Source organism: Eucyclogobius newberryi, unplaced genomic scaffold (assembly GCF_026437365.1).
Source record: "Eucyclogobius newberryi isolate DKJ021-1_F unplaced genomic scaffold, fEucNew1.0.hap1 SCAF_9, whole genome shotgun sequence".
Classification (NCBI taxonomy): domain Eukaryota; kingdom Metazoa; phylum Chordata; class Actinopteri; order Gobiiformes; family Gobiidae; genus Eucyclogobius; species Eucyclogobius newberryi.
Window position 1 is genome coordinate 19,775,200 of NW_027316532.1, and position 27,043 is coordinate 19,802,242.

The 27,043-nt window shown below is 43.8% G+C and overlaps 1 protein-coding gene across 1 annotated transcript in view; it reads right to left on the reverse strand.

Annotated features, from left to right (window-relative positions):
* Positions 1-27,043, reverse strand: part of LOC140354390 (contactin-associated protein-like 4) — a 281,713-nt gene that overhangs the window by 73,525 nt on the left and 181,145 nt on the right. The window contains exons 9-11 of the mRNA XM_072439389.1: positions 26,003-26,152; positions 22,273-22,444; positions 1,806-1,912 (exon numbers count right to left, since the gene is read on the reverse strand). Coding sequence (XP_072295490.1) covers positions 1,806-1,912; positions 22,273-22,444; positions 26,003-26,152 — 429 coding nt within the window. The remainder of the gene's footprint in view (positions 1-1,805; positions 1,913-22,272; positions 22,445-26,002; positions 26,153-27,043) is intronic.

The following is a 27,043-nucleotide window of genomic DNA, read 5'->3' on the forward strand; positions in this document are numbered from 1 at the left end:
GAGTCAGATACAATAGGAGGATGATGGCCCATTAAAGGACTGATTGTAAACAAAGAGGTTTAGTTTCTGGTGAAACCAAAAACACCCTGTATCAGGAGGCCTAATCGGAGTAGGATAAATATATGAGTTCCCGGTCTTGATTCGCAGATTGAGAATGACCCTCGGATTGAGTGTCGAAACGTAGTCCAGATGAAACAACTGAATCTTTTTGTACAATGGAACACTCCTGGACGGATCAGGGATTACACAGACACGTTTGCAGATGAGGAAACAGTAACATGTGATATAAACAAGATATATGAGAATATCTTGGCCCAACTTCATATTTCATCACACTTCTCGGAGCCGTTGGGCAGTTAAACTCGACGGATCTTTCCACCGTGACCCACGAGCGTTCCGGCTGCAATAAATACCTGGAATGGGGCGTTGGAACTTGGATCGCCTCGTTCCAATGTGCTAAAACACACCATCGATTCTTCATGCAAACGCTGGCTCGCACATCCGTTTAATTAGGCCGCTTTTTAATTTAAAGCCACAGCCCGCATTCGCACTCATTATCTCAGATGGATATTACTTATGGATTAGGGTGAAAATGAAGACTTCCAGAAATAGCAGGTCATGCGCAGGTGTCACGGAGCCAAAAATTAGAGCTTTTAATAAGTTTTAAATGAAATGGAAAAGTAATTTGCTCGGCGTAATAAAGCAGCAGTCGATGGCACTCCCGAATGAGCGGCGCTAATTAAAGTTTTGAAACAATGGAAATGAGCTGTGGGGACCAGGTCGTACTCTTAATAACACACACAATGAAACAGTGTGCGATTCATTCAAACCAGATTATTAATTATAATGATTTGAAGGCGAGTTTGATTTGATGAACAGAAATGGTGTGAATTTCGGCCATTAAGTAACTTCCTTCGTGAGTCAGGATTATCACAGCCGCTTTGGGCCTTGGGCGGATACTTTCTGGACAATGGACAGTATGTTGTATTGGGATAAAAGAGACAAAAGCCAAAGGGAAGATTAGTAAACAAAAGCAGACTTATAAGGGCGTTTTCAGCGCCCTCCAGTGGACACTAGATTTACTGTATTTACTGTGCTCTCAGATTGGAAACTCATACACCGACCTATCTGGATTTATTTTTGCAGTTTTATCCGTCTATCACGCCCCGTAACAAGGGCTGTCCTAAGACTGCAACAAAGTGAGAATTCAACAACTGTGGTTCTTAACAAACACTGCAGTGCACGTGTGGCGGATGTGTAGCGCATGTGTGGCGCACGTGTGGTGCACGTGTAGCGCACGTGTGGCTGTGGCGCACGTGTGGCGCACGTGTGGCACACGTGTAGCGCACGTGTAGCGCACGTGTGGCTGTGGCGCACGTGTGGCACACGTGTAGTGCACGTGTAGCGCACGTGTGGTGCACGTGTAGCGCACGTGTGGCTGTGGCGCACGTGTGGCACACGTGTAGCGCACGTGTAGCGCACGTGTGGCTGTGGCGCACGTGTAGTGCACGTGTAGCGCACGTGTGGCTGTGGCGCACGTGTGGCGCACGTGTGGTGCACGTGTAGCGCACGGGTGGCTGTGGCGCACGTGTGGCGCACGTGTAGCGCACGTGTGGCGCACGTGTAGAGCACGTGTGGCGCACGTGTAGAGCACGTGTAGCGCACGTGTAGTCCACGTGTGGAGCACGTGTAGCGCACGTGTAGCGCACGTGTAGCGCACGTGTAGCGCACGTGTAGCGCAAGTGTAGTGCATGTGTAGAGCACGTGTGGTGCACGTGTAGAGCACGTGTGGTGCAGTTGCTCACAGCTGTGGCAGGTGGCGCCGGTGTAGCCGCTGTCGGAGCAGTTGCAGTAGAAGCTGCTCCAGGACTGGGTGCAGATGGATCCATGTTCACACAGACTGGGCGAGCACCTGCACAAACACAACAGTAACATTAGCACACCTGGAGGCCAGTGGAGGCAGTGCAGTCAGAAAGGGACATGCACTTCAACTCTGGAAATCTAATGACAGTTTCCATTTCTCAAGTCATTTTGATAAAGTGTTGCAGCAATTTGCACAGGGGTCTACAATGTGAGCAGGAGCACAGGGAGTTGAGGGTCCCTGAGCGAATCCTCCTGCAGTGTGTACACTGGTGTGTGTGTGTGTGTGTGTGTGTGTGTGTGTGTGCGTGTGTGCGTGTGTGTGTGTGTGTGTACAAGCTTCATCATTCCAAACCTTGAGTATCTTTGAGGCAACAAAGCTTCTGATAAAGCAATTCACTTTGTTTTTCCAGCTAAAGTACTCTGAATATTTAGATTAGTTTGAAGCGCTGTTCTATAAATATGTGTGTGAATGGGTTTGTTGACGTAAAGCTCCATTGGACCATTATGGGATGGTCACCCGGGTGCAGTGCAGCCGCCCATGTTACTGACAGAATGACTGACAACAGCAGGAGCGTTTTCTTTATCTAATCGAAACCCAAATGCAGACATTTCCTTCTCCTCCGTCTTTCGCCTAATGTCTGCTCTGTGTCCGTCCATTAGCATCACTAAACTCCTATGATTCCCCTCGTTCACTACATTGTTCAAATCCCTCTGCACCTCACGCCCACAACAGCATCCTCTACTTCAGTGCTTCCCAACCAGCGGTACGGGGGTCCCTGGGGGTATGTGGGCGAGAGTGCTTTGATTAAAGGACAGATATTAACTTACCTTTAGCTTTTAACCATGTTTTGACACTGTTCCATCATCAAAAACAGACGTTGACTTGTACTTAGCTTCATTCACGCTTGTTTGATGAATTCTGTTTGGTAAGTCCTCTGCCTCTGAGCCTCACAAAAACATGGCTTCAAATTTCCCAGATTCATGAGGTCAAAGGTCACAACAGAGGCCTCCTGTGCTGTTTTTAAGTCAATAAGTCCTTGTTCTGAGCATTCCTGCCTCAAATCACACTTATCGCAGCTACATTACGCTAACTTTTGTTTATTTCCCCATGGCACTTCCCTCTCCTGCCGGTAGATGGGGTTCTAACACAATTGCTGATGAGGGAACGCTCGACTGATTCATTAACAATACAAATAAGGCATGAATTTTTACGTTTTGCTGCATTTTCTTTACATAAAACTCATTAAAAAGAGAAAATACGCAGGTCCTACTCGACTATATTGAACCGCAGTAAACATATGTACTTGTATCGTACACGGTGTATGTCTTACTGCAAAAAACACGACTGCAAGCTCAGAGCGCACTCGTGTGACTTGTATCCAAGACTCCGAGGCACAGCAGCCATCGGTCCTATATTAAGCGGGGACGGCGCTCTGTGACATCACTGCACCCGAGCGGTCTAATGGCTTCTGGCGCCGCATTAGCAACGAACCCAACGTCCAACAGGGGATGGCGCGACCTAAACGGCGTATTTAAAAGCGATCGCTCTCACGCTCAAGCCCGGGCAACTCATTTCACAGCTTCCCACGGCAGGTTCATTAAAAGTTTGTTCTCATTTTTATTTATTTATTCCCGTGCCGCTAAGAGCTAGAGGTGAATGTCAGCCATCATGTGTGTTACTGTCTCAATAAAACTCGGAAATGCTCTTCTGTCTGTTGGATGTTGAGTTTCATGGCTCTCACAAGAAGAAAAAAATCTAATCAAGAAATTATCTAAATATATTGGCTTTTTTGTCAAATCGAGACATTTCCTTCCCATTGGAGCTCTTCTAACTTTGTCCCGCCCCCTAAGTGATCCTCATTTAAAGGACCTCAACGTCGTTCATCTTGATCTTCCAAAGTTATCTCGATGAACCACAAATATAACAAACTTGACCCAAAGCTATTGCTCGATCGGCTTCTTTAAACAGTCCCTTCGACTCTCGCTTCTACAAATCTGCTGAAACGGTGCGGTTATCCCCACGACGCCCTGTGTACAACGTCGATTTTAAACGTCGATGGGACTCTTCGCCAGGGGAAACGCGCCATAATCAAACTCAAGTCCTTTTACCTGATCACAGTCACGTCGTTGGTGTTGCATAATAATGAACCCACTTTCTGTTCTGAAGCTGACACCAAAAAAAACAAAAACAGAGACGACATTAAACTTCGTGCCCGTCTTTGTTGCACGTGGACGGTCCCGTTAATCACAGAGAGTGCGGCATCGTTACGCGAGCGCTTTCCTCTTCAAACCTCGGTCCGGCGCGCACCAAACGCCAACTTTTAAAGCAGCACAAGTGCCTGAAACTTTTCCCCCCCGATATACATCTTCATTAAACCCGCGGTTGGCAAGAGCGGCCTGGTATTCGTTCGCGAATGGACGACGGGCGAGTCTCTGGACCGCGTCTTTGGCTGGGCCGAGGCGGACTTTGGCTGGCGCTCTACTTCGTCTTCATTGCGAGCGCGGACAGGGAGATGAATTTGCTCGTCCCCACGCCCAGATCTGTCTAAATGGGACCTTTTTTATAGGCAGGTATTTGTGTAGAAAGCGTAGAACATTCTGTAGAAATATGACGGGAAGTGACATCAGACCAGGGACAATCATTCCAGTCAAAGTTTATTCAGAATTTACACAAAGAAACAACCTTTTTGACTCTCTAAATATTAATTCAACAAAATAAATTATAAGTCGCACCTTTTTTCATAGTTTTTGTCAGTGTGCAATTTATACTCCAGAGCGACTTATATGTGATGTTATTCGTTATTTTCACATGACAACCACAAGAGGGCGCTCTAGGCTCTAAGCGACACAGAAGAAGAATCTGCACTTCCTCTACCTCTGGAGTTTGTGGAGTTGTTTAGAAGTGACACAGAGGAAGAAGAATTCAATGGATTTAGTGATTTGGGGTAAAACTGATGCTTTGGTAAACTTGTTAGCATGTTCTTTATGCTATAGTTATCTGAATAACTGTTAATATGTTACGTTAACATACCAGACACTTACCACAGTTCTGTCTGTGCGTCATGTAGCTGAAGGTGTTAGCGTTAGCATACGTACACCTATTCACCATGTTCTCTCATCTGTTATTATTTTAAACTGCATTTCAAGATGAAATGTCTGTTCTTGGTCCTGGATTTTATCAAATCAATTTCCCCAAAAAATGCGACTCATATATGTTTTTTTCTTCTCTATTATGCATTTTTTGGCTGGTGCGACTTGTACTCCAGTGCGATTTATAATCCGGAAAATACAGTATTTGTATTTGTCAAATTCAAAATTGTGATGGACTTCCTCCCACTCGCCCAATGCCATCGGTCTGTGGTTCACGCACAGTAACTAAACTTAATGTAACTTGATGATTTTGTTGTCATTGTTGTTTTTTCTCTTCCCTCTGTTGTTCGTGCAGTAGAACTCAATCAGAGAACTCCACAATCTGATTATTATCGGATTTCTTGACCATTAAAAGTCTTGAAATGACACAGAAACACTGAAACAGTGAATAGAAAAAGAAACGTGACAATTTTTCAGTTTTGTTTTTTTCCATTTACATATAATTTTAATAATCTTTAGATAGTGCGTCAAGATAAAACATAATCCGATTTTGAGTGCAGGGATTGGACGTTAAACGTGTTAAAAAAGCCAACACGTTCAGCCAGCCGCCTGCAGGGGGCGCTCATCAGAGCCCATCGATAAATGTGAAGAGTGTAAATGGATTAAATCTGTAAATTAAATGTAGTCACGACCTGCTGCTCGCCTCCTCATGCTCACTAGAGAGTAGAGAGAGGAGAGGGGGAGCGAGAGAGAGAGATTAGAGAGGGGGAGAGAGGAAGGAGAGAGAGAGTAGAGAGAGGGAGAAAGAGAGAGAGGACAGAGAGTAGAGAAGGGGGAGAGAGAGGGAGAAAGAGAGAGAGGAGAGAGAGTAGAGAGGGGGGAGAGAGGGGGAGAAGGAGAGAGAGGAGAGAGAGTAGAGAGGGGGGAGAGAGGGAGAGAGAGAGAGAGGGAGAGAGGGAGAGAGGAGAGAGAGAGTAGAGAGAGAGGAGAGAGGAGAGATGTGGAGAGAGGGAGGGAGAGAGAGAGGAAGAGAGGAGAGAGAGAGTAGAGATAGGGAGAGAGAGAGGGGGAAAGAGAGAGAGGAGCTAGAGGGGGATAGGAGAGGATCTCCGGTGACGTCATTTCCGGTGAGTGTGTCGCGTTTTCAGAGCTGTTCGTTCTGAGAGCCTTTTACCGATTAATCCACGAATTATACACACTATTTACGCATCATATACACGAAAGTGAACGTTTGATTTCTCCGCAAACAATCCGGAGCCTCAAGCCGCTCGCTTTTCAGTATTTCGTGGATTAAAAAGCCCTCCTCACTCTCTAGCTCCAGCCTGAACTAGCCTAGCGTAGCCTAGCCGCTAGCGTCATGGCTGGATCTACCTTTACCTGTTTGAGCTGTCATATGTCGAGTCAGAACCCTGGCTCCTTCTCTGATGACAGGTGCGTGAAGTGCAGTGTAGTGGTAGTTTTGGAGGCCAGGGTTACGGAGTTAGAAGCGCGGATCCGCTGTTTAGAGGAGCTTAAGTCCAGTTATAGTTCGGTTTTAGCGCGAGGGCTACCGGACCGCGCTGCAGGGCGTAGCATTAGCATTAGCAGTAGCAGTAAGGCCGAGCTCAGCCCCTCAGCGTCTCCCGTGCAGCCGGGACTAGACCAGGAACAGAATAGGGACCATTTTGTGACAGTTCGGAGGGGACAAGGCGCTAAGCGCCGAACCTCAGAGCGCCGTGAGCTTCACGTCTATAATAGGTTTTCTCCCCTCAGCGATCACACGCCCGCTGAACACACGAGAGAAACTCTTGTAATCGGGAGTTCTATTGTTAGAGACGTGAAGCTGCCAGCTGCTAGCGTTAGGTGTTTCCCGGGGGCCAGAATGGGTGACATCGAAGGAAACCTTAGGATCTTAAAGCGGAGTAGGACCCGTTTCCGGCGAGTCGTGGTTCACGCAGGCGGTAACGACGCCCGGCGGAGACAATCAGAGGTGCTCAAAGTTCAAGTAGCCGCGGTGTGTGACCTAGCGAAGTCGATGTCGGACACTGTAATATTTTCTGGTCCCCTGCCCAATCGGATCAATGCTGAATTGTACAGCCGTCTCTCAGCATTCAACAACTGGTTATCCAGATGGTGCCCTCAAAACAACGTTGTCTTTATTGATAACTGGAGTGCGTTTTGGGGAAAGCCCGGGCTCATACGCAGGGATGGCATCCATCCGACTTCGGAGGGTACATCCCTATTAGTTCGGAATTTGACCGATAGTCTTAGTCGTGTTAAGTGACCATCTAGGGATGAGCCCCAGGTGCAGAGCAGCAGTTCAAGACGCTCCTCTGTCGCTGAACTCTCGCCCGTTCTGTTACATGTGAAGTGTTCAGATTCAAGACAGATAGAGACTGTGTGTGTCCCTCGTGTCCCTCGTGTCCCTCGTACAAATAATGCCAAAAAGTCACATCTCAGAAAAAATATTTCAGGCGTCAGACCAAATAACTTAAGGAAAATAACAATCACAAATACACAAATGAATAAACACGTAAAATGTGGACTGCTAAACATTAGAGCAATTTCCTCCAAATCGCTCTTAGTTAATGAATTAATTAGAGACTATAACATAGATCTTCTAGCTCTAACTGAAACGTGGCTTCAACAAGACGACTACGTCAGACTAAATGAGTCCACCCCACCCAGCCATGTTAACTTTCAGACTGCCAGGAGCACAGGCCGAGGTGGTGGTGTGGCAGTGATCTCCCACTCAAGCCTACTCATGAGCCCTAAAACTAACAATGCATTTCACTCATTTGAAAGCCTTATGCTGTCAATCACATGTCCAAATATGAAAAACCAAAAAGGAGTTTTGTTCATAGTTATCTACCGACCTCCTGGTCCCTATTCAGAGTTTTTAACAGAGTTTTCTGACTTTATATCAAACTTAGTGTTAGCCTGGGATAAAATAGTTATAGTTGGAGACTTTAATATCCACGTGAACATGAGTGATGACGCTCTCAGTAATGCCTTCAGCGCCTTGTTAGACAGCATTGGTTTCACTCAGAATGTAAATAAACCGACTCACACTCACAAGAACACTCTGGATCTTGTCCTAACGTATGGAACAGAGATTAGTGACCTCAGTGTCCTCCCTCAAAACCCTATATTGTCAGATCATTTCCTAATTACCTTTCAGTTTATTCTTAAAGATCATCCAGTCCCACAAAATAAAGTTATAATGAAAAGGACAATATCTGAAAAATCTATCTCAAAATTCAAAGAAATAATAGAGCCAATATTCAGTGACATGTCATGTGATCCTGCTGAGAACAGTTTTAGTCCCAGTTTAAGTGATCAATGTGTCGACTTGACCATGAATTCTCTGAAGTCTGCTCTTGACGTTGTCGCGCCGTTAAAACAGAAGGTCATTAGGCCAAAGCGCGCCTCCCCATGGTACAACCAAGAACTGCGTTCACATAAACAAAGAGTTAGAAAGTTAGAGGGATTATTTCGTCGCTCTCACACCGAAGAATCCCTAAAAGCATGGAAAAGTTGCCTGCTGTCCTATAAGCAGGCTCTGCGTAAGGCCCAAACCAGATATTATTCAAATCTAATAGAAGTCAACAAAAGTAACACTAAATTCCTTTTCAGCACTGTAGCTAGGCTAACAAACTGTCACAGTGCAGTAGAGCCCTCAATCCCAGCTACACTTAGCTCTGATGATTTCCTCCTATTTTTTAATAATAAAATAAAAACAATCAGAGATAAATTAGATGAAATTACCCCCGCTATTAGCCCTGAACTAGCCCAAGCTGTAAATCTAACGTCCCATATAAATCCACCTGTAAACTTAGAAAGGTTCACAGCTGTTGATCAAGCAGAGATAACTTCAGCCATTATGTCCTCTAAAAGCTCAACTTGTGTCCTAGACCCCATTCCAAGCAGACTCCTCAAAGACATTCTTCCCCTAATTATAGACTCTATTCTTAATACAATAAATACTTCACTCGAAAGTGGCTATGTTCCACAGTCCTTCAAACATGCAGTCATTAAACCTCTTCTGAAAAAGCCTAATCTAGATCCCGACCTATTGGTAAACTACAGACCTATTTCAAATCTTCCCTTCGTCTCTAAAATCCTTGAAAAAGTTGTAGTAAAACAGCTTTGTCGCCACCTGCAGGACAATAACTTATTTGAAGTTTTCCAGTCAGGGTTCAGAGCCCACCACAGCACTGAAACTGCACTAGTTAAAGTCACAAATGATTTGTTATTAGCCGCTGACGATGGACTGGTCTCAATCCTGGTTCTGTTGGACCTCAGCGCAGCGTTTGACACCATCGACCACAACATTCTACTGCAGAGGTTAGAATGTGATGTAGGTGTTGGAGGAACAGCCCTCAGCTGGTTTAAATCCTATCTATCTGATAGGTTCCAATTTGTTAATGTAAACCAGAGCTCCTCACCAAGCTCTAAAGTAATTTACGGTGTGCCACAGGGTTCGGTCCTCGGTCCAATTCTGTTTACTCTTTATATGCTGCCATTAGGCAACATTATCAGAAAGCATGACATTAACTTCCACTGCTATGCAGACGACACTCAGCTGTATTTATCAATGAAACCTGATCAGAGCGATCAAGTAGACAGACTTAGTACTTGTGTGAAGGAGATAAAAACCTGGATGACACTAAACTACCTGCTTCTTAACCCTGAAAAAACCGAGGTCATTGTGCTTGGCCCTAAGCATCTACGAGACGCTCTATCTGAGCAGATAGTCACACTGGACAATGTCAGTGTAGCCTCCAGTTCTACTGTAAGAAACCTTGGAGTCTTATTTGACCAGGAGCTCTCATTTAAAGCTCATATAAATCAAGCTTGTAAAACAGCCTATTTCCATTTGCGCAACATCGCCAAAATCAGAAGAATCCTGCCTAAAAGTGATGCCGAAAAACTTATCCATGCATTTGTAACGACTAGATTAGACTACTGTAACTCCCTGCTTGCAGCGTGTCCTAAAAGCTCCATAAAAAGCTTTCAACTGGTTCAAAATGCAGCAGCAAGATTACTAACAGGAACAAAAAGAAGAGAGCACATTACGCCAGTGCTGAAGTCTCTTCAGTCCAGAATCAAATTCAAAATTCTACTCTTGACCTACAAAGCCATAAATGACATGGCCCCATCCTACCTCAAAGATGCTATAGAACCACATCATCCAAACAGAGCTCTTCGCTCTCAGAATGCTGGCCTTCTGGTGGTGCCAAGAGTCTCTAAAAGTACTGTAGGAGGTAGAGCGTTTAGCTACCAAGCTCCTGTGTTATGGAATCAGCTCCCGACCCATGTTAAATATGCTGACACAGTCTCTTCATTTAAGTCCAGGCTTAAAACGTTCCTCTTCGAAATCGCTTATGGTCAGACTAGTTAGGAACAGAAAGATAAACCCACAGCTTCAGCTACGCTGCCCTAGGAGTAACTGTGCTGGGGGAAGTATGACAGCTTGAGCACTATCCTCTTCTTCTTCTGACTACTTATGCTATCAAACAATATTTATTTTTTAATTCCACTTGCAAACTGTTCACCGCCTTCTTTTCTTTCTCTCACTCCTGAGGACCTGTGGACCCAGATGCCCCTCCCCTGGTGAAGTGGTCCCTGCCCTGTGTGGACGGTCCCTCATCTGCCTGAGGAGTGGGTCCAGCTCGACTCAGTCGGTCCCTCATCTGCCTGAAGAGTGGCTCCAGTTCGCCTCAGTCGGTCCCTCTTCTGCCTGAAGAGTGGGTCCAGCTCGCCTCCGACGGTCCCTCTTCTGCCTGAAGAGTGGGTCCAGCTCGACTCAGACGGTCCCTCTTCTGCCTGAAGAGTGGGTCCAGCTCGACTCAGACGGTCCCTCTTCTGCCTGAAGAGTGGGTCCAGCTCGACCCAGACGGTCCCTCATCTGCCTGAAGAGTGGGTCCAGCTCGACTCAGACGGTCCCTCTTCTGCCTGAAGAGTGGGTCCAGCTCCAGTCTCCTCGTGTCCGTCTGTCCGTCTGTGAGAGTCGGATCTCTCCTTCACTGGAACTCCTCCAGGTTTCTACGCTTTTTTCCCAAAGAGGTTTTTTTTGTAGTTTTTCCTGGCCGAGAAGGAGAGTCTAAGGACAGAGGACCCTGGGACATCGTCCCTCGCCACCACAGACATTGTCTGACTTCATCGCCACCACAGACATTGTCTGACTCCATCGCCACCACAGACATTGTTGATTCATTTCTCCCTGTGGCCCTCAGAGGCAACTGTTGTTGTGATTTTGGGCCTTACAAAAATAAATTGATTTGATTTGATTTGATTTGAGAGAGAGGGAGAGGAGAGAGAAAGGAGAGGGGGGGAGAGAGAGCCCAGAAGGACATGAGGAGTGTTTTATGGAGATGTGTGTTCTCTCGTCTCAGACTGACCACAGGCCCTGAACAAACATTTTGGAGAAAGTATTTGTTCCTTTATGAAGCCGCTGTCCTCAGCCTCATGAAGAGAGAGACTCATGAAGAGAGAGAGACTCATGAAGAGAGAGAGACTCATGAAGAGAGAGAGACTCATGATGAGAGAGACTCATGATGAGAGAGACTCATGAAGAGAGAGACTCATGGTCAGAGTCAGATCTCACTGAGGTCAGACTCTGATGAACAAACACATTTGAAGCTCATCTTTGTGTCACGAGAAGTTCATTTGAGCAGATTGTGAGAAATGAAGCCTGCGTAAGTTCACCTGGAAGACCTAACCTAAATCTGCGTCGGCCTCCATGGAAAGACCCCTCTCCCCAGCTCCATCATCGCACTCAAGCGGGCGCCCGCCTGTCCGTCTGAGAGAGTCAGATCCCTCACTTCACCATGGACTCTCCCAGGTTTCTGCGCTTATCCCAAAGAGGTTATGCAGTTTTTCCCGGCCAAGAAGGAGGGTGAAAGGTCAGGGGACGTCCGCGTCATGGCCCCTACACCTGCTCCTCATCCCCAATCAACGCTCTCAGTCACTCCTCCCCGCTCCAATCAGCGCACAGGCGGTCGCATTTAAGTGCTCAGGCTGATGGCTCAGTCGCTTCAAACCGTATCTGCGACCCACCACCTCCCCTGCTCCTCCTCTGCATCTATTATTCTCTCTACCTTCTCTCCACATCTACCACCACCAGTCTCCAGGCTCCGGGGGGAAGGTATCTAATTCAATCAGATCGATCGCTACGCCGTCACATTTACTCTGTTACTCTGTTACATTTACTCTGTAACATTTACTCTGTTACTCTGTTACATTTATTCTGTTACTCTGTTACATTTACTCTGTCACATTTACTCTGTCACATTTACTCTGTTACTCTGTTACATTTATTCTGTTACTCTGTTACAGTTACTCTGTCACATTTACTCTGTAACATTTACTCTGTTACTCTGTTACATTTATTCTGTTACTCTGTTACATTTACTCTGTCACATTTACTCTGTCACATTTACTCTGTTACTCTGTTACATTTACTCTGTTACATTTACTCTGTTACATTTACTCTGTTACTCTGTTACATTTACTCTGTTACATTTACTCTGTTACTCTGTTACATTTACTCTGTTACATTTACTCTGTTACATTTACTCTGTTACTCTGTCACATTTACTCTGTAACATTTACTCTGTTACTCTGTTACATTTACTCTGTCACATTTACTCTGTTACTCTGTTACATTTACTCTGTCACATTTACTCTGTTACATTTACTCTGTCACATTTACTCTGTTACATTTACTCTGTTACATTTACTCTGTTACATTTACTCTGTTACTCTGTTACATTTACTCTGTTACATTTACTCTGTTACTCTGTTACATTTACTCTGTTACATTTACTCTGTTACATTTACTCTGTTACTCTGTTACATTTACTCTGTTACATTTACTCTGTTACATTTACTCTGTTACTCTGTTACATTTACTCTGTTACATTTACTCTGTTACATTTACTCTGTTACTCTGTTACATTTACTCTGTTACTCTGTCACATTTACTCTGTTACATTTACTCTGTTACTCTGTTACATTTACTCTGTTACATTTACTCTGTTACTCTGTTACATTTACTCTGTTACTCTGTTACATTTACACATTTAGTTTTTAATCTCAGGGATTTATGATTTCTTTTCATATTTACTCTTGAATAAGTTCATGAATATTATGAATGTAACAGTTTGACTTGATCTGTTCTGATTAGAAAAGTGCAGCTTGTATTCTTCTTCTGCACATTCTGTATTTGTTGATCAGTGATTTAGTTTATGTTTGTTTTGTTGTAGTAATATTTCTACCGCAAATATAAAATCAGACTGGACTAAACGGGATCAGACCGGACTAAACGGGATCAGACTGGACTAAACGGGATCAGAATGGACTAAACGGGATCAGACCGGACTAAACGGGATCAGACCGGACTAAACGGGATCAGACTGGACTAAACGGGATCAGACCAGACTAAACAGGATCAGACCGGACTAAACGGGATCAGACTGGGTTAAACGGGATCAGACTGGACTAAATGGGATCAGACCGGGCTAAATGGAATCAGACTGGACTAAACGGGATCAGACTGGGCTAAACGGGATCAGACTGGACTAAATGGGATCAGACTGGGTTAAACAGGATCAGACTGGAATTAACGGGATCAGACTGGGCTAAACTATGGTCATTTTCAGATGGAATATATCGTTAAGGACACGTGTTATGCAAACTTAACTCTTTTTGAGCTTTAAACCATGTTCAAACATCGAAAACGTACCTGAAGATGAATTTAACCTCACAAAAAACACGTTCCAGATTCATCACGTTAAAGGTAGAGACGTGAAGGCCGTTTTTAACTCCACAAATCATCTCCAAACTCCTTCTGAGCACTTCTGCCTCAAATCGCGTTCATTACGGCCGAGTGCGCTCGCTTTAACGTAGCTCGCTTTTGTTCTCCCCGCTGTAACTCCCTCTGCTGCCAGTAGGTGGAGCGCTAACACCAGATAGCCGGATGAGCTTTTCAAGGTACGTGAGCGATAAACAAAGAGGAAGTGTGAGCGGTCACCTCCAGAGTCTTGCGCTAAAACCTACAGATCAAGTTAGAACTCAGACTTCAACTTTAACTGCCAGGTCAAATCAATTAAATCAGCAACTTTTACCCCTCTAAAAAGGTCACAGAAAGGTCACAGAGCATTCAAATAGGCTTAGTTGTTTTCCACAATCAGAATAAACATGGACCGGCCTCTGTTGTTTTGCTTTGCGTCTGACAAAGGGTTTTATTTGCACTCGTCTCTTTTATGCCTTTATTTGTGATTTGAAGGCATTTTGCGCCTCGTGTGTGAATCGTGCTTTACAAATAAACTCGTCTAATTGAATAAGTGCTTTCCGCGCTCGACCCGCGTTTATTCACATTGTACATCAACAATCTCCCGACGACCTGCGTAAATGACGACTTTTAAACGTTCGCCAACGACGCAATTCATACGGGACTCGGCCAATGAAGTGGATGAACTGCCGTTTAAACCTGACCTGTTCCTAAGCAACAACAACAACAACCGTTTGAATCACGTTTAAAAAGCGACCGGGACCGTTGTATTTAACCTTCGACACTCTTTAAAACTCAACTCAAACTGTGGCTAAAATCAATAATCCGACAAGTTTACATTTGTTCAATACAGATGCTCAGTAATATGCACGTCCCTGTTGATTAAATACACAATAAAATATAATTAAGATAAGATAAGCCTTTATTTGTCCACACAATGGGGAAATTTCGCTGTTGCAATGCAAGTAGATACAGAAGTAGGAGAACAGATAACTTATAGAAGCTTTAAAAAAACATTCTTATTAGAAAAACTCTTATAGACAAAACCTCTCATATTCTTAATAAGGAATAGAAATGAAAAAAATAAAAAATAAGCTAACATAAGACAAAATAATAATAATAATAATAATAGTGGCAAAGTAAAACACTATTATGTACAGCAGTTGTATGCACATGAATATGACAGTATTGCACATGGGTATGACAGTATACACGTGTTCAGGGCTAACAAGCTACAGCTAATTAACTACAAAACGCAAACGTAAAACAAGTTCATTTCCACATTTATGTCTTTTTTTTCGAACGCCGTGTCCAATTTTCTCCGTTCGGAAAAAAACAATGATAATCCATTTCGGCTCTCTCATTCCTCCCGTCTTCAACTTCTGGATAAAACTTTTCGAAAGCACTTTAATCGCGTTCGTTTCAGAAATCGCCCCGAGCAAACGTCGGGAGAGAAAAAGGAAAAAAACGACCGTCCGGCGCGGCTGAACCCCCCGATTCCCGACCAAAGACATCAAACGCCGCCAGAGACGACGGCAAGGAGTATTTTTAGCTTTTCCGTTGCTTTTTCGACAGGGGCCGGAGACGAGACACTGTTTTTTTTTGTTTCTGCTGCGTTGACGTCCGGACGCGGCGGCTGACCCCTCCGCGACCCCAGTTTCTCTTCTCGGCGGGATCGCGGGAGCGGGCGTGTGCGCAGTCTTTGACAAGGTGTATTATTAACTTGTCAAGGGCCCGACAGAAGCAGAGGAGGTAAAAATTACAGGCTCCTGACAGCTCGGGCTGAATGGAAAGGAAAAAAGAAAGTGTAACAGTGCAAAAAACCCGGCACCGCGGAGAAGAAGGCGAGGAGAAGCACAGAGGTATTCATTTCCTGGAGGCGGAGCCCATCTTAATCTAAAACGTAACCGATTTTTAACGTACGGTTGTGGAAAAAATATTATATTGATGTATCTTCTGCGATACCGTATGTGGCGATGCGGTATACATATTTTGCTGCTGTGAGTATTTTTTGGTACGTTTTCGTGACTGTGCTGCAAGTTCTGTTGCTTGTACCGTATTGTCCGAAGTATAAGTCGCACTGGAGTATAAGTCGCACCAGCCAAAAAAATGCATAATTAGGAATATAAAAAATACATAAGTGGCACTGGAGTATGAAATGCAGTTGCAAGTGTGAAAATAACTAATAATATCACATATAAGTCGCTTCAGAGTATAAGTATATAAGTATAAATATAAGTATAAGTCGCACCAGCCAAAAATGCATAATATAGAATAAAAAAACATATATGATATGCAGTTGCAAGTGGGAAAATAACAAATAATATCACATATAAGTCGCTCCAGAGTATAAGTATAAGCATATAAGTATAAATATAAGTATAAGTCGCATCCGGCCAAAACTGTGAAAAAAAGGTGCGATTTATAGTCCGGAAAATACGGTACACTTGACATATTTTCCGTCGTGATGTTTCGAGTGGGTGTGGCGCCCATTAAATTGTGCAGACAGCATTTTAACGGAGAAATACTGTCGTTTAAATGCAGTCAGGGCTTAAAATACTGTGATATGTCGCAGAGGATCATGTGCGATGTTGTGGATGATGTGATTCCAGCTCTAATTTGAACCCACATCTCAACTTTACGTCACGCCGTTGGGTCGAGTAAATAATAGATGACTGTGTTTTTGTCGTAAAAACTGAGGCAGCTCGCCGTAAAGTGTGTAAAAAAATTTCATTCTCCACAATATGATAAATACTACCACAAATGGACCTTAAAAACGCCAATAAATACTTGTAAAACTTACTGTAAAACTGTAACTATAGAAATAGAGCTCCCCCTGCAGGTCCCATGTGAAAATACACTGTCAGAAAACAGACTTCTTTCATTCTTTCTTCAGTATAATCGCATACAAAAACATTCAACGTTGCCAAATACAAAGAAAGAGCCAGGGTTTCTCAGAGGAGTTGTCTTTGGGCAAACATTACAAGGCTGGTTTTCCGCGCGGAGACAGCAGGGGGCGACGGCGGGCACTTTAAACGCCCCCAAAAATACATATGTAACTATCACAGGGACTTAAAAAAGGCGTTCAATACGGGGAAAATATGACTTAGTTCTGCTTCAACGATAAAAGTCAATATTATCCTGTCAAAAATAAATTAAAAAGTATACGATGCCTTTTTGTTTTTTGGTGCTGGAACTGATCTAAGCCTTCAACTGGAACACACGCACTAATTAGTCTGGATAAACGAAAATAGTTTGTTTATAGGAGTAACTTTTAAGAGACGTTTTTGCTTTTTCAACGAAGTTTTTGAGCTGTGAAAATAACCGTGGCGAAATCAACGCTAGCGTTTAATGCTGTACAACGGAACATTTCAAGCTGAGCTAACGTCTTAGCGCTAACAAGCACATATCGAAGCCCTGTATGCTAACTTACACAGCGCACCGTTAAAGTTTATTAATGTTTTGCAGCTGAAGTGTTTCAACACCAAAAGGTCACGCCGACTTCCAACAAAATATAAATACCTTCCACTCTCTCGAAATATAAATAACAGTTTAAAATATCCGGTTAAGCTCAGAGAACGTTACGCAACCAGCCGTGTCTTTTGGCCCGGTTGCCATTTACGGCGGGATAATCACCTGAAGTGGAGGCAGAGATGAAATGAATGCCTTACGGTGGTAATTAATCCAGTTGGTCGCGGCGTGGGCTTTTTAGGGCCGATGTTGCAGGTGAAGTTGAGGATAGGACTAAAATATATACGCGTAACGTCTGTTTCAAAGGATAGACGGAGCCTTCAGCGAGGACTCTTCACCGCCATAATCACTATTTCTCCACAATAAACAAAGGATTATGACAAAACCAGAGGAAAGGATTATTTTCGCTCTCGCACAAGGAGCTGGATTATCTTTTCAGAGTTTCATTTAGGAAGATGAAAGATAAATGCAGATCTCTGTTACGAGTCGTGGTTTCACGTTAAAGGACAGGAGATTGAACGTGCGAGATGTATATTATAGTAATCGAGTACTAATTGAATTGCAATTGAAACGCTCGCAATTAAGAGATCGCAAAGACTGCAATTGTTTAAGTAACGGAATATCATGTCTCGCTAATGTCAAAAAGATGCTAACCCTGTAGTTTAGGCCTGTTTAGAAAAAATAATAATAATAAGTTTATGTTTGTGTTTAAAATGTGAACTTTGAAGAGAAAATAAAACCCAAATCATAAACCGAATGCTTGTCAGAAAAGTCGCCGATTATATTTTGCCAAACTCGTTAATGTGAACAGAAGGTGAAGAACATAATTTCAAATTAAAGTTGTTGAGCCGTGATAAAGGCAGTTGTTTCCACATGGTTCTCATCCAACAGCCGCAATGGGCAAGCTCAGTAGCTCAGTGTTAGCACAGCGTTAGATCAGCATTAGCGCAGTGTTAGCGCAGCTTTAGAATCAGCGTTAGCTCAGTGTTAGCACAGCGTTAGATCAGGATTAGCTCAGTGTTAGCACAGCGTTAGAATCAGTGTTAGCATCAATGTTAGCTCAGTGTTAGCACAGCGTTAGATCAGTGTTAGCTCAATGTTAGCACAGCGTTAGAATCAGTGTCAGCATCAATGTTAGCATCAGTGTTAGCATCAATGTTAGAATCAGTGTTAGCACCGGTGTTAGCTCAGCATTAGCTCACTGTTAGCACAGTGTTAGCTCAGTGTTAGCTCAGCATTAGCTTAGTGTTAGCTCAGTGTTAGCATCAGTACTTGTATAATTCTCTCTATGGAGTTTTGCCTGAGCGAGTATAAAATGCACACATTGGGGGGAAAAGTGCAAGTTCTCCCACTTAAAAAAACGAGAGAGTGAGAGAGGCCTGTGACATCGTAGGTAAACTTCAACTATGAGAGACAAAATTATGAAAACAAATCTGAAAATCACATGTCTGATTTTTTAAAAATGTATTAGCAAATAATGGTGGAAAAGAAGTATTTGGTCACCTAACAAACAAGCACGTTTTCTGGACAGACCTGTAACTTTAAGAGGCTCCTCTGTCCTCCACTCATTACCTGTATTAATGGCCCCTGTTTGAACTTGTTAACAGTATAAAAGACGCCTGCCCACAACCTCAAACTGTCACACTCCAAACTCCACTATGGTGAAGACCAAAGAGCGGCCCAAGGACACCAAAAACAACATTGTAGACCAGCACCAGGCTGGGAAGACTGAATCTGCAATAGTCAGGCAGTTTAATGGAAGCAACAATCAGAAAATAGAAGACTTACAAGACCATCAGGGGCTCCATAGATCCCAGCCCATGGGGACAAAATGATCACAAGAACGGTGAGGACCATACGGGGGGACCTAGTGAATGATCTGCAGAGAGCTGAGACCAACGTTACAAAGGCTACCGTCAGTAACACACTGTGCTGCCAGAGACTCAGATCTTGCAGTGCCAGACGTGTCCCCCTGCTTAAGCCAGTACATATCTGGGCGCGTCTGAAGTTTGCTAGAGTATTTGGATGATCCGGTAGTATTGGGAGAAAGTCATGGTCAGATGAAACCAAAGTAGAACTGTAGGACTGTACAAACACAACTCGTGGTGTTTGGAGGAGAGTGAATGCTGAGTTGCATCCAAAGAACACCATACCAACAGTGAAGCATGGGGGGGCCACATCATGCTTTGGGGCTGTTTCTCTGCAAAGGGACCAGGATGACTGGTCTGTGTACATGAATGAATGAATGAATGGGGCCATGTATTGTAAGATGCAAACCTCCTTCCATCAGCAAGGGCATTGAAGATGAAACGTGGCTGGGTTTTTCAGCATGACTATGATCCCAAGCACACTGCCAGGGTAACAAAGGAGTAAGAAGCATTTCAAAGTCCTGGAGGGGCCTCGCCAGTCTCCAGATCTCAACCCCCTAGAAAACCTTTGGAGGGAGTTGAAAGTCTGCGTTGCCCACCGACAGCCCCGAAACATCACTGCTCTAGAGGAGATCTGCATGGAGGAACGGGCCAACATACCAGCAACGGTGTGTGCCAACATCATGAAGACTTACAGAAAACGTTTGACCTCTGTCATTGCCAACAAAGTATTGAGATGAACGTTTGTTATTGACCAAATACTTATTTTCCACCATTATTTGGAAATAAAATTCTTTAAAAATCAGACAATGTGATTTTCTGAAATTTGTTTTTTAAAGGCGCAATGGACGATTTTTCGTCGATTTGAGAACGCAGGCGGAAGTGCGCATGCACACTCCCCCGTGCGGACCGATACAACACACACGTGCGTTTGTTTATTAGCGCAACGGATCGCATCGCATCTCTCGTCTCCCGTAGATTTCTGTCCACTTCTGTGTCAGCTCGAACTGTCTTTCTCCGTTTTCATTTTGCCCCGTACACTGAGGGAACTATATTATGACAGATCCATGCGCTTAGGCACACGTAAACGTGGGGACGAGCCTGACGCGGCTGCAGGTGAGCGGTAGGTGCGTTTTATGATTGATACGTGGCAGGACTAATGATTTATCCACGCCACGAAGAAATATGATAAAAATACCACCTTTAAGTGGGAGAACTTGCACAATTGGTGACTGATTAAATACTCCCCCCCCCCCCCACTTGTAAATACAAAAATATCAGGCAGTGAAAAGCAAGTTGTGACATGTTAAATACTTCACCAAAGGGCACTTGTGTTTATAAAGGGATATGTTTGTGTCTCAATGCTAAGGCCACAGTTATTTTATTACTTGGTTTACGGATCCGCCACACTTAGATTATTGATTTCTACAATATAAATAAAATAAATTATTATCAATTTTTTTTTAATAAAGTACCGCCGTGAACGCAAAATAGCTTTAAATGAAATATAAAAAGCGGTATTAAGTCAAAAAAGATAAGAGCGCGTGAAGCAATTTTTTGTCAAAATCCTGCGTGAGTCTGGGACGAAGCGGCTCCGTTCCTGTGCGCGGCCCCGGGAGAGCATGAGAAGACGCGCGCGCCCGTTTCCTTGTCTGCTAGGCGCAGCGCTAACCCCTTTTTATATATTGCAAATACACATTTTAAACCCGTTTACCACATTTTCTCCAGCGCCTTTTGAGACTGCACACTTAGAAGCGTCTGTTCTACCGATGCAAAACACGCTAAATCTACTGTTACACGCTCCTGCGCGCCGCGTCTCCCCTTTCCTTCCTCCCGTTGTGCGTTTTGGGTAAACAAGGAAGAAAAAATCTTTTGAAATTTAAATTATATTTATATTTCGCCCGCCTGTTCAATATATTTCATTTAAAAATTCATAAACCACCACGTAATAAAATAACTGCGGCCTAATGCTACTGTTGAGGCATATATATTTTTTTTTAATAAAATAAATAAAAACAAACTGAAATCTTCACATAAATACAATCAGACAGTCTTTAAATGATGTATGGACTTTAAATGACTTTAAACTTTAAATATATGACAGCACAAATCTGGGACATTTGAAAGTGTTTTTGTGAGGCTCAGAGGAACAGCAGAGATGACATCATAAACAGGACTGACCAAACAAGCAGAAAAACACAACTAAAAGCCGTTTACAGTGTTATAACATGTTTAAACGCTCAAAAGAGTCCATTTTCCACGATCCTTTTAACAAGGACACATTTGGAGCGGTGCATTTCGTAAATCCTGGGCTCCTTTAAGCGCCGCCGGCATCAAACACGTGTGTGTAATTTGCACCGCGCCGGCCCGTTCTGTCAGCAGCTTCTTTGTTATTAGCTGTGTGACGCTAATCCTCCGCTTCGGTGACATTAAAGCAGCCGAAAGAGACACGAGACAGCATTAATGGAGACTCAGTCGAGGGTCAAGCACCGTCGTGACATACGGACTATCAGCGGTGGAAAAAAACCTCCTTCTGTGCGTAGTAGTTCCCTAATGTACATACAGTATATATACAGTACAGTACACATACAGTATGAGAGCTGTGAAGTGTATTTTTTCCTTCCCACTCGTTGAATCAAACTTACGGTAATTAGCGCCGGTGTCAAAATGACTTCTTTAAGATGTCAATGTTTAAAACTTTCAGTATATAAAAGGCACACTATGTAACTCTTCTGATGCAGTAGGGAGAGAGAATTTACCTGCTGCTAAACTTAAATCTTAATTATCGTATTTTACCGTATTTTTTTCATAGTTTTGGCCAGGGTGCGACTTATATTTATACTTATATACTTATACTCTGGAGTGACTTGTATGTGATATTATTAATATGTTATTTTCACAATTGCAACCGCATTTCATACTCCAGTGCAACTTATATATGTTTTTTTCTTCTCTATTATGCATTTTTTGGCTGGTGTGACTTATACTCCGTAAAATACGGTATTATGTACTAACTAAAAGTCTGAATTGGTGGTAATAATTGGGTTTATTGTCAATTTAATTATGTTTTTTATGTGTGAATTGTGGTTTTATGTGCATGATTTAAAGCGCTCGGTAGAAGTAGAACCCATTTTAATGAAATATTCATGCAGAGCCACTTTTGGCCACCAGGGGATTACGGGGAGTTGGACACGTCGCACTCACCGGTCGATGATCCCGCACATGTCGATCTGCAGGTGGCTGTAGTTTCCCAGGAGCCTTTGCTGCACCTTGATGAGGTCAACGGGCTGGCCATTCACGGAGAGCAGACGCACACAGCCCCGGAAAGCGCCAAAGGGGTTCGAACACTCGGGGGCGCTCTCCTCGGACGGGCAACCTGGTGAGAAGTAAGACAAAACATGGGTAACGACTCGGATATCACACACAGTTATTCGATTACTAAATTAGTTGTCGATTTGTTCAATAATCGATTAGTTGCGATTAAGTTGTTCTTCAAGATCAATTGTGCCAAACGTGTCTCATTAACGACGACACACACGAAACGCATTCTTGTTTTCAGAGGAGTTATTCTTGGGTTTTTAAGGGATGGGAAATTAGGATCGTTGCCATAGCAATTACCCACTCAATAGTTCTGAAAGTCGGACAGTGACAAACAACAAAGAGAAGGAATACATTTTGAGAATGTATGAGAATGTGAATAAACGAGCCGCACGAACGCGTCGCTGCACTTCCTCCTCCGGCGAGATCTGAGACGTGGCCAAACATTCCACTCACAAAGAGGTTCTTACTACCGTAGTATCCAGACTTAAGTATTAACACATTATTATATCATTTTGTTTGTTATTTCCACACTGACAACCTCAAGAGGGCGCTCTAGGCTCTGAGCGACGCAGAAGAAGAATCACCACTTCCTCTACCTCTGGAGTTTGTGGAGTTGTTTAGAAGTGACACAGAGGAAGAAAAACTCAATGGATTTAGTGATTTGGGGTAAAACTGATGCTTTGGTAAACTTGTTAGCATGTTCTTTATGCTATAGTTATCTGAATAACTGTTCATATGTTAAGTTAACATACCAGACACTTACCACAGTTCTGTCTGTGCGTCATGTAGCTGAAGGTGTTAGCGTTAGCATACGTACACCTATTCACCATGTTCTCTCATCTGTTATTATTTTAAACTGCATTTCAAGAGGAAATGTCTGTTCTTGGTCTTGGATTTTATCAAATACATTTCCCCAAAGAATACGACTTATACTCCAGTGTGACTTATATGTGTTTTTCTTCTCTATTATGCATTTTTTGGCTGGTGCGTCTTATAGTCCCGAAAATACGGTACTTGTTTATATATTAAGAGTTGAGCCATGACCGACCCCTTTTCCCCCCATGATGAAGATGCTTTTGGTCACAGTGTGTTCAGCCTCTTTGTTCACAGACTCCAGCCTCTTTGTTCACAGACTCCAGCCTCTTTGTTCACAGACTCCAGCCTCTTTGTGCACAGACTCCAGCCTCTTTGTTCACAGACTCCAGCTTCTTTGTGCACAGACTCAAGCCTCTTTGTTCACAGACTCCAGCCTCTTTGTGCACAGACTCCAGCCTCTTTGTTCAGACTCCAGCCTCTTTGTTCACACACTCAAGCCTCTTTGTTCACAGACTCCAGCCTCTTTGTTCACAGACTCCAGGCTCTTTGTTCACAGACTCCAGCCTCTTTTTTTCACAGACTCAAGCCTCTTTGTTCACAGACTCCAGCCTTTTTGTTCACAGACTCCAGCCTCTTTGTTCACAGATTCCAGCACAGACACTGTTGCCTCATGTCTCGATGTTTCCGCACAATGGGCCGGCTCGTGCCAACGGGCACCTCTGGACACAGCTCGGCGAGTCCAATATTGGCCTCGGCTGCGGCCTCAGCGCAGCGGGAAGACGAGGATTAAATTAACAAGGGGACAGATACGGAGATTATATCAGGTTTTATTTGTGTATGGATTATTTGTATCGCTATTTGCCTTTAATTATGCTCTTGTGCCTTTATTTTCGCATGGATCTACTGAAACCATGCGTTACTTTACATCTGTGTTAGCACTCTTCTCCTACTGGCAGCAGAGGGAATTACACAGAGGAGATAAACAAACCTCGCAAAGTGTGAATGAAGCTAAACGCACAAGTCCAGGTGTGTTTCTGACCAGGGAACTTGGTCGTAATGTGGTTTAAAGAGTCAGTTTTGGATATTTATAGTTTGATATATATCTCTCCTTCACTGTGGAACTCCTCAAGGTTTCTACTTTATCCCAAAAAAATTTTGTAGCTTTTCCTGGCCGAGAAGGTTAGTCTAAGGACAGAGGAGGCTGTGACATTTGTCTAAGGACACGGGATGCCGGGACATTTTGTCTAAGGACACGGGATGCCGGGACATTTTGTCTAAGGACACGGGATGCCGGGACATTTTGTCTAAGGACACGGGATGCTGGGACATTGTTAAATTCCTATGAACATTGTCTCATCTTTTTTCATTGTCGCCCTGTAATTTTGCTGTGTTTTCGGGGTGCTACAAAAATGAATTGAAATTGAATCGTTGGGGCCATATTTCAGGTCCAGTGTCTTGTTTCCTGTAGACTTAGAGACCCCACAGCCGTCGTTTGAATGTAAAACGTACACTCAGAAGGCTGCACGTCCTCGCACAGGTGGTCATAATGTTTTGGCTCGTTCTCCTGACGCCGCAACAATCTCTCTGCTCGTGTTTGTGCTCGCGGGGATGTTTTAATTGCCGCCTATTGTAAGCCTAATAGAGGGCCGGTCGCGCCGCGGGGCCGTTGCCTCGCTGTTCTGAGCTCGTCCGCCGGAGCCGCTCCTCTGTCGGGCCGGTCCTGGCTGTACACGGGGGCGGGGAGTGGCTCGAGGCTGTCTGTCGCTCCAATTACGGCGAGCGCGGGGGCAGCAGAGGACGCGGCTTCACGTTCGCAGCCTCAAAGGGCGGGTTTCTGCGGGAGGGGCGGGTTTCTCACACTGGACTGGCAGCAACGGTGATTAATAAAAGAAGGAGGAAGAAAGGAGATTTTTGACCGTGGAAGGAAACGGGAGAAGAGGTACTCGCAGTGGAGCTGGTCTTTAGTTGGCGTAAAGGTTAGTATTTATGGAGATGCTTGTAGTTTTGAGCGTGTGTTTCTTCGCTTATCTTTGCACTTCTCTGACCACAGTGTTCGCCAACACAAAGGTCAGTGGTTTGATCCCAGCTCCAAACAGGGCACGCTGTCGTTGTGTCCTTGAGCCAAACACCGACGGTGGTGGAAAAGTACTGATCTTAAAGTGCCTATGATTTTTAATTTTGACTTTATTTATTGTATTTATACCTGTTGTACATATACATTATAGTTTTGCACCAATCGAGCAGGTGTTTGTGGAGAAAATGTGGAAAAATCTGTAGAAAATTGACAGGAAGTGACATCACACTTATTTCAGTCAAAGTTTAAGCAGAATTTACTCAAAAGAAACAACTATTTACACTCTCTTAACATTAATTCAACAATATAAAGCCGCTCTGATATATTTGTATATGTCAAAAAAGAAAAAAAAGCCCAGTGGTTGCTGGGTAATTTCCCAGTGTGATGTCATCAATTACAAACAGGAAGTGAAATTACAAACCTAAAAAATGTGCTATTCTGTGATAACATTTTCATAATTTTTAGCTAAATTCAAAATATATTTATCTTAACCTCATTTTAGTTCACCGAGTCGTCCGACCTGTAGGGGGCGCTTCAATCTATAACAGTGCCATACATTACAGACACTTGGGCAGTCCGAGCAGAGAAAAGTGTTTGTTTAGTAATAACAGTCAATATCAAAAGTATTGTCTAAGTTTACTCATTAAAGGAGGATGTGTGGCGCTCAAACTGCTTCACTGTGGAGCGTGGATGTTCCGGAAGGCTCCGCGTGTTCCCCCTTACCTCCGAAGTAAACGCTGGCGTCGGCGGCGAGAGGCAGCGGGGCCGCGACGTGCGCCGTGGCTCCTTCGTTCTGGTCCACGGCGACGCTGACCGAGTCCGGGCCCAGGGTCAGCCGCACCGAGTGCCACTGACCGTCGCTCAGAGCCAAACCTGCTCAAAACAACAGCCAATCACACGAGAGCGCGCTAACGATGGAGTCTGACCTGACGAACGCGGCGGTCGAGAGTTTAAAACGTCAAGATCTGGGTCACAATGTCGCTATTAACGTCACGCTTAACTTAAAGGAGCGGAATATGACTTTTCTGTTGGAGACGTCGCCACCTGCTGGTCTCTGTGGACATGTCAGCGCTTTGGGAGCGTTTCCAGGGCGTGGCCAGGGGCGGAACAGGAAGTTATTTCTAATATTGCACCAAACTACAACAAAAAAAAGGAACCTAGAAATAAATATGCACATAATTCTTACTGTTTATTGACAAAAATATTAAATCTACGCATTCAATGATCAAAATGATCACTAAAATGCATTGTTTTGCCAAGAATTGTTAAGTGTCAAAACAAGTAAATGTTGGAGACAAAAGGCAGAGGTGGGTAAAGTATTCAAACATGTTACTCAAGTCAGAGTATCGTTACTTCAAACTGATAATACTAAACAGTAGTTGTCCAAGAAAATACTCAGTTGGACGTAACTTATGAGTTTTAAGTAAGCTTAAAACTAAATATTGCATAAAATCTAAAGGATGGAGACAAAAATAAGAAAAACTAAAAGCTGAAGGAGCAGCTTGAATTAAGTAAGACAACTGTTACTTCAAACAAATATTACTTATACTGTAGTAGTAGGAGTAGTAGTAGTAGTAAACATGAGCTGTGAGAAAAGTAAAGTAAAGAAAAATGAGCGGACAACTTCTCACGCAAGTTATAGTGACGTTTGATACCGTACGCTGCGAAACGTTCCAGGCAAAGCAATGACATCTCCATGACGACCAGCGGGCAGCGGGGCCCTTACGCGCCGCAGCTTTAAAGCGGGCGTGGCGCGGTGCCCCA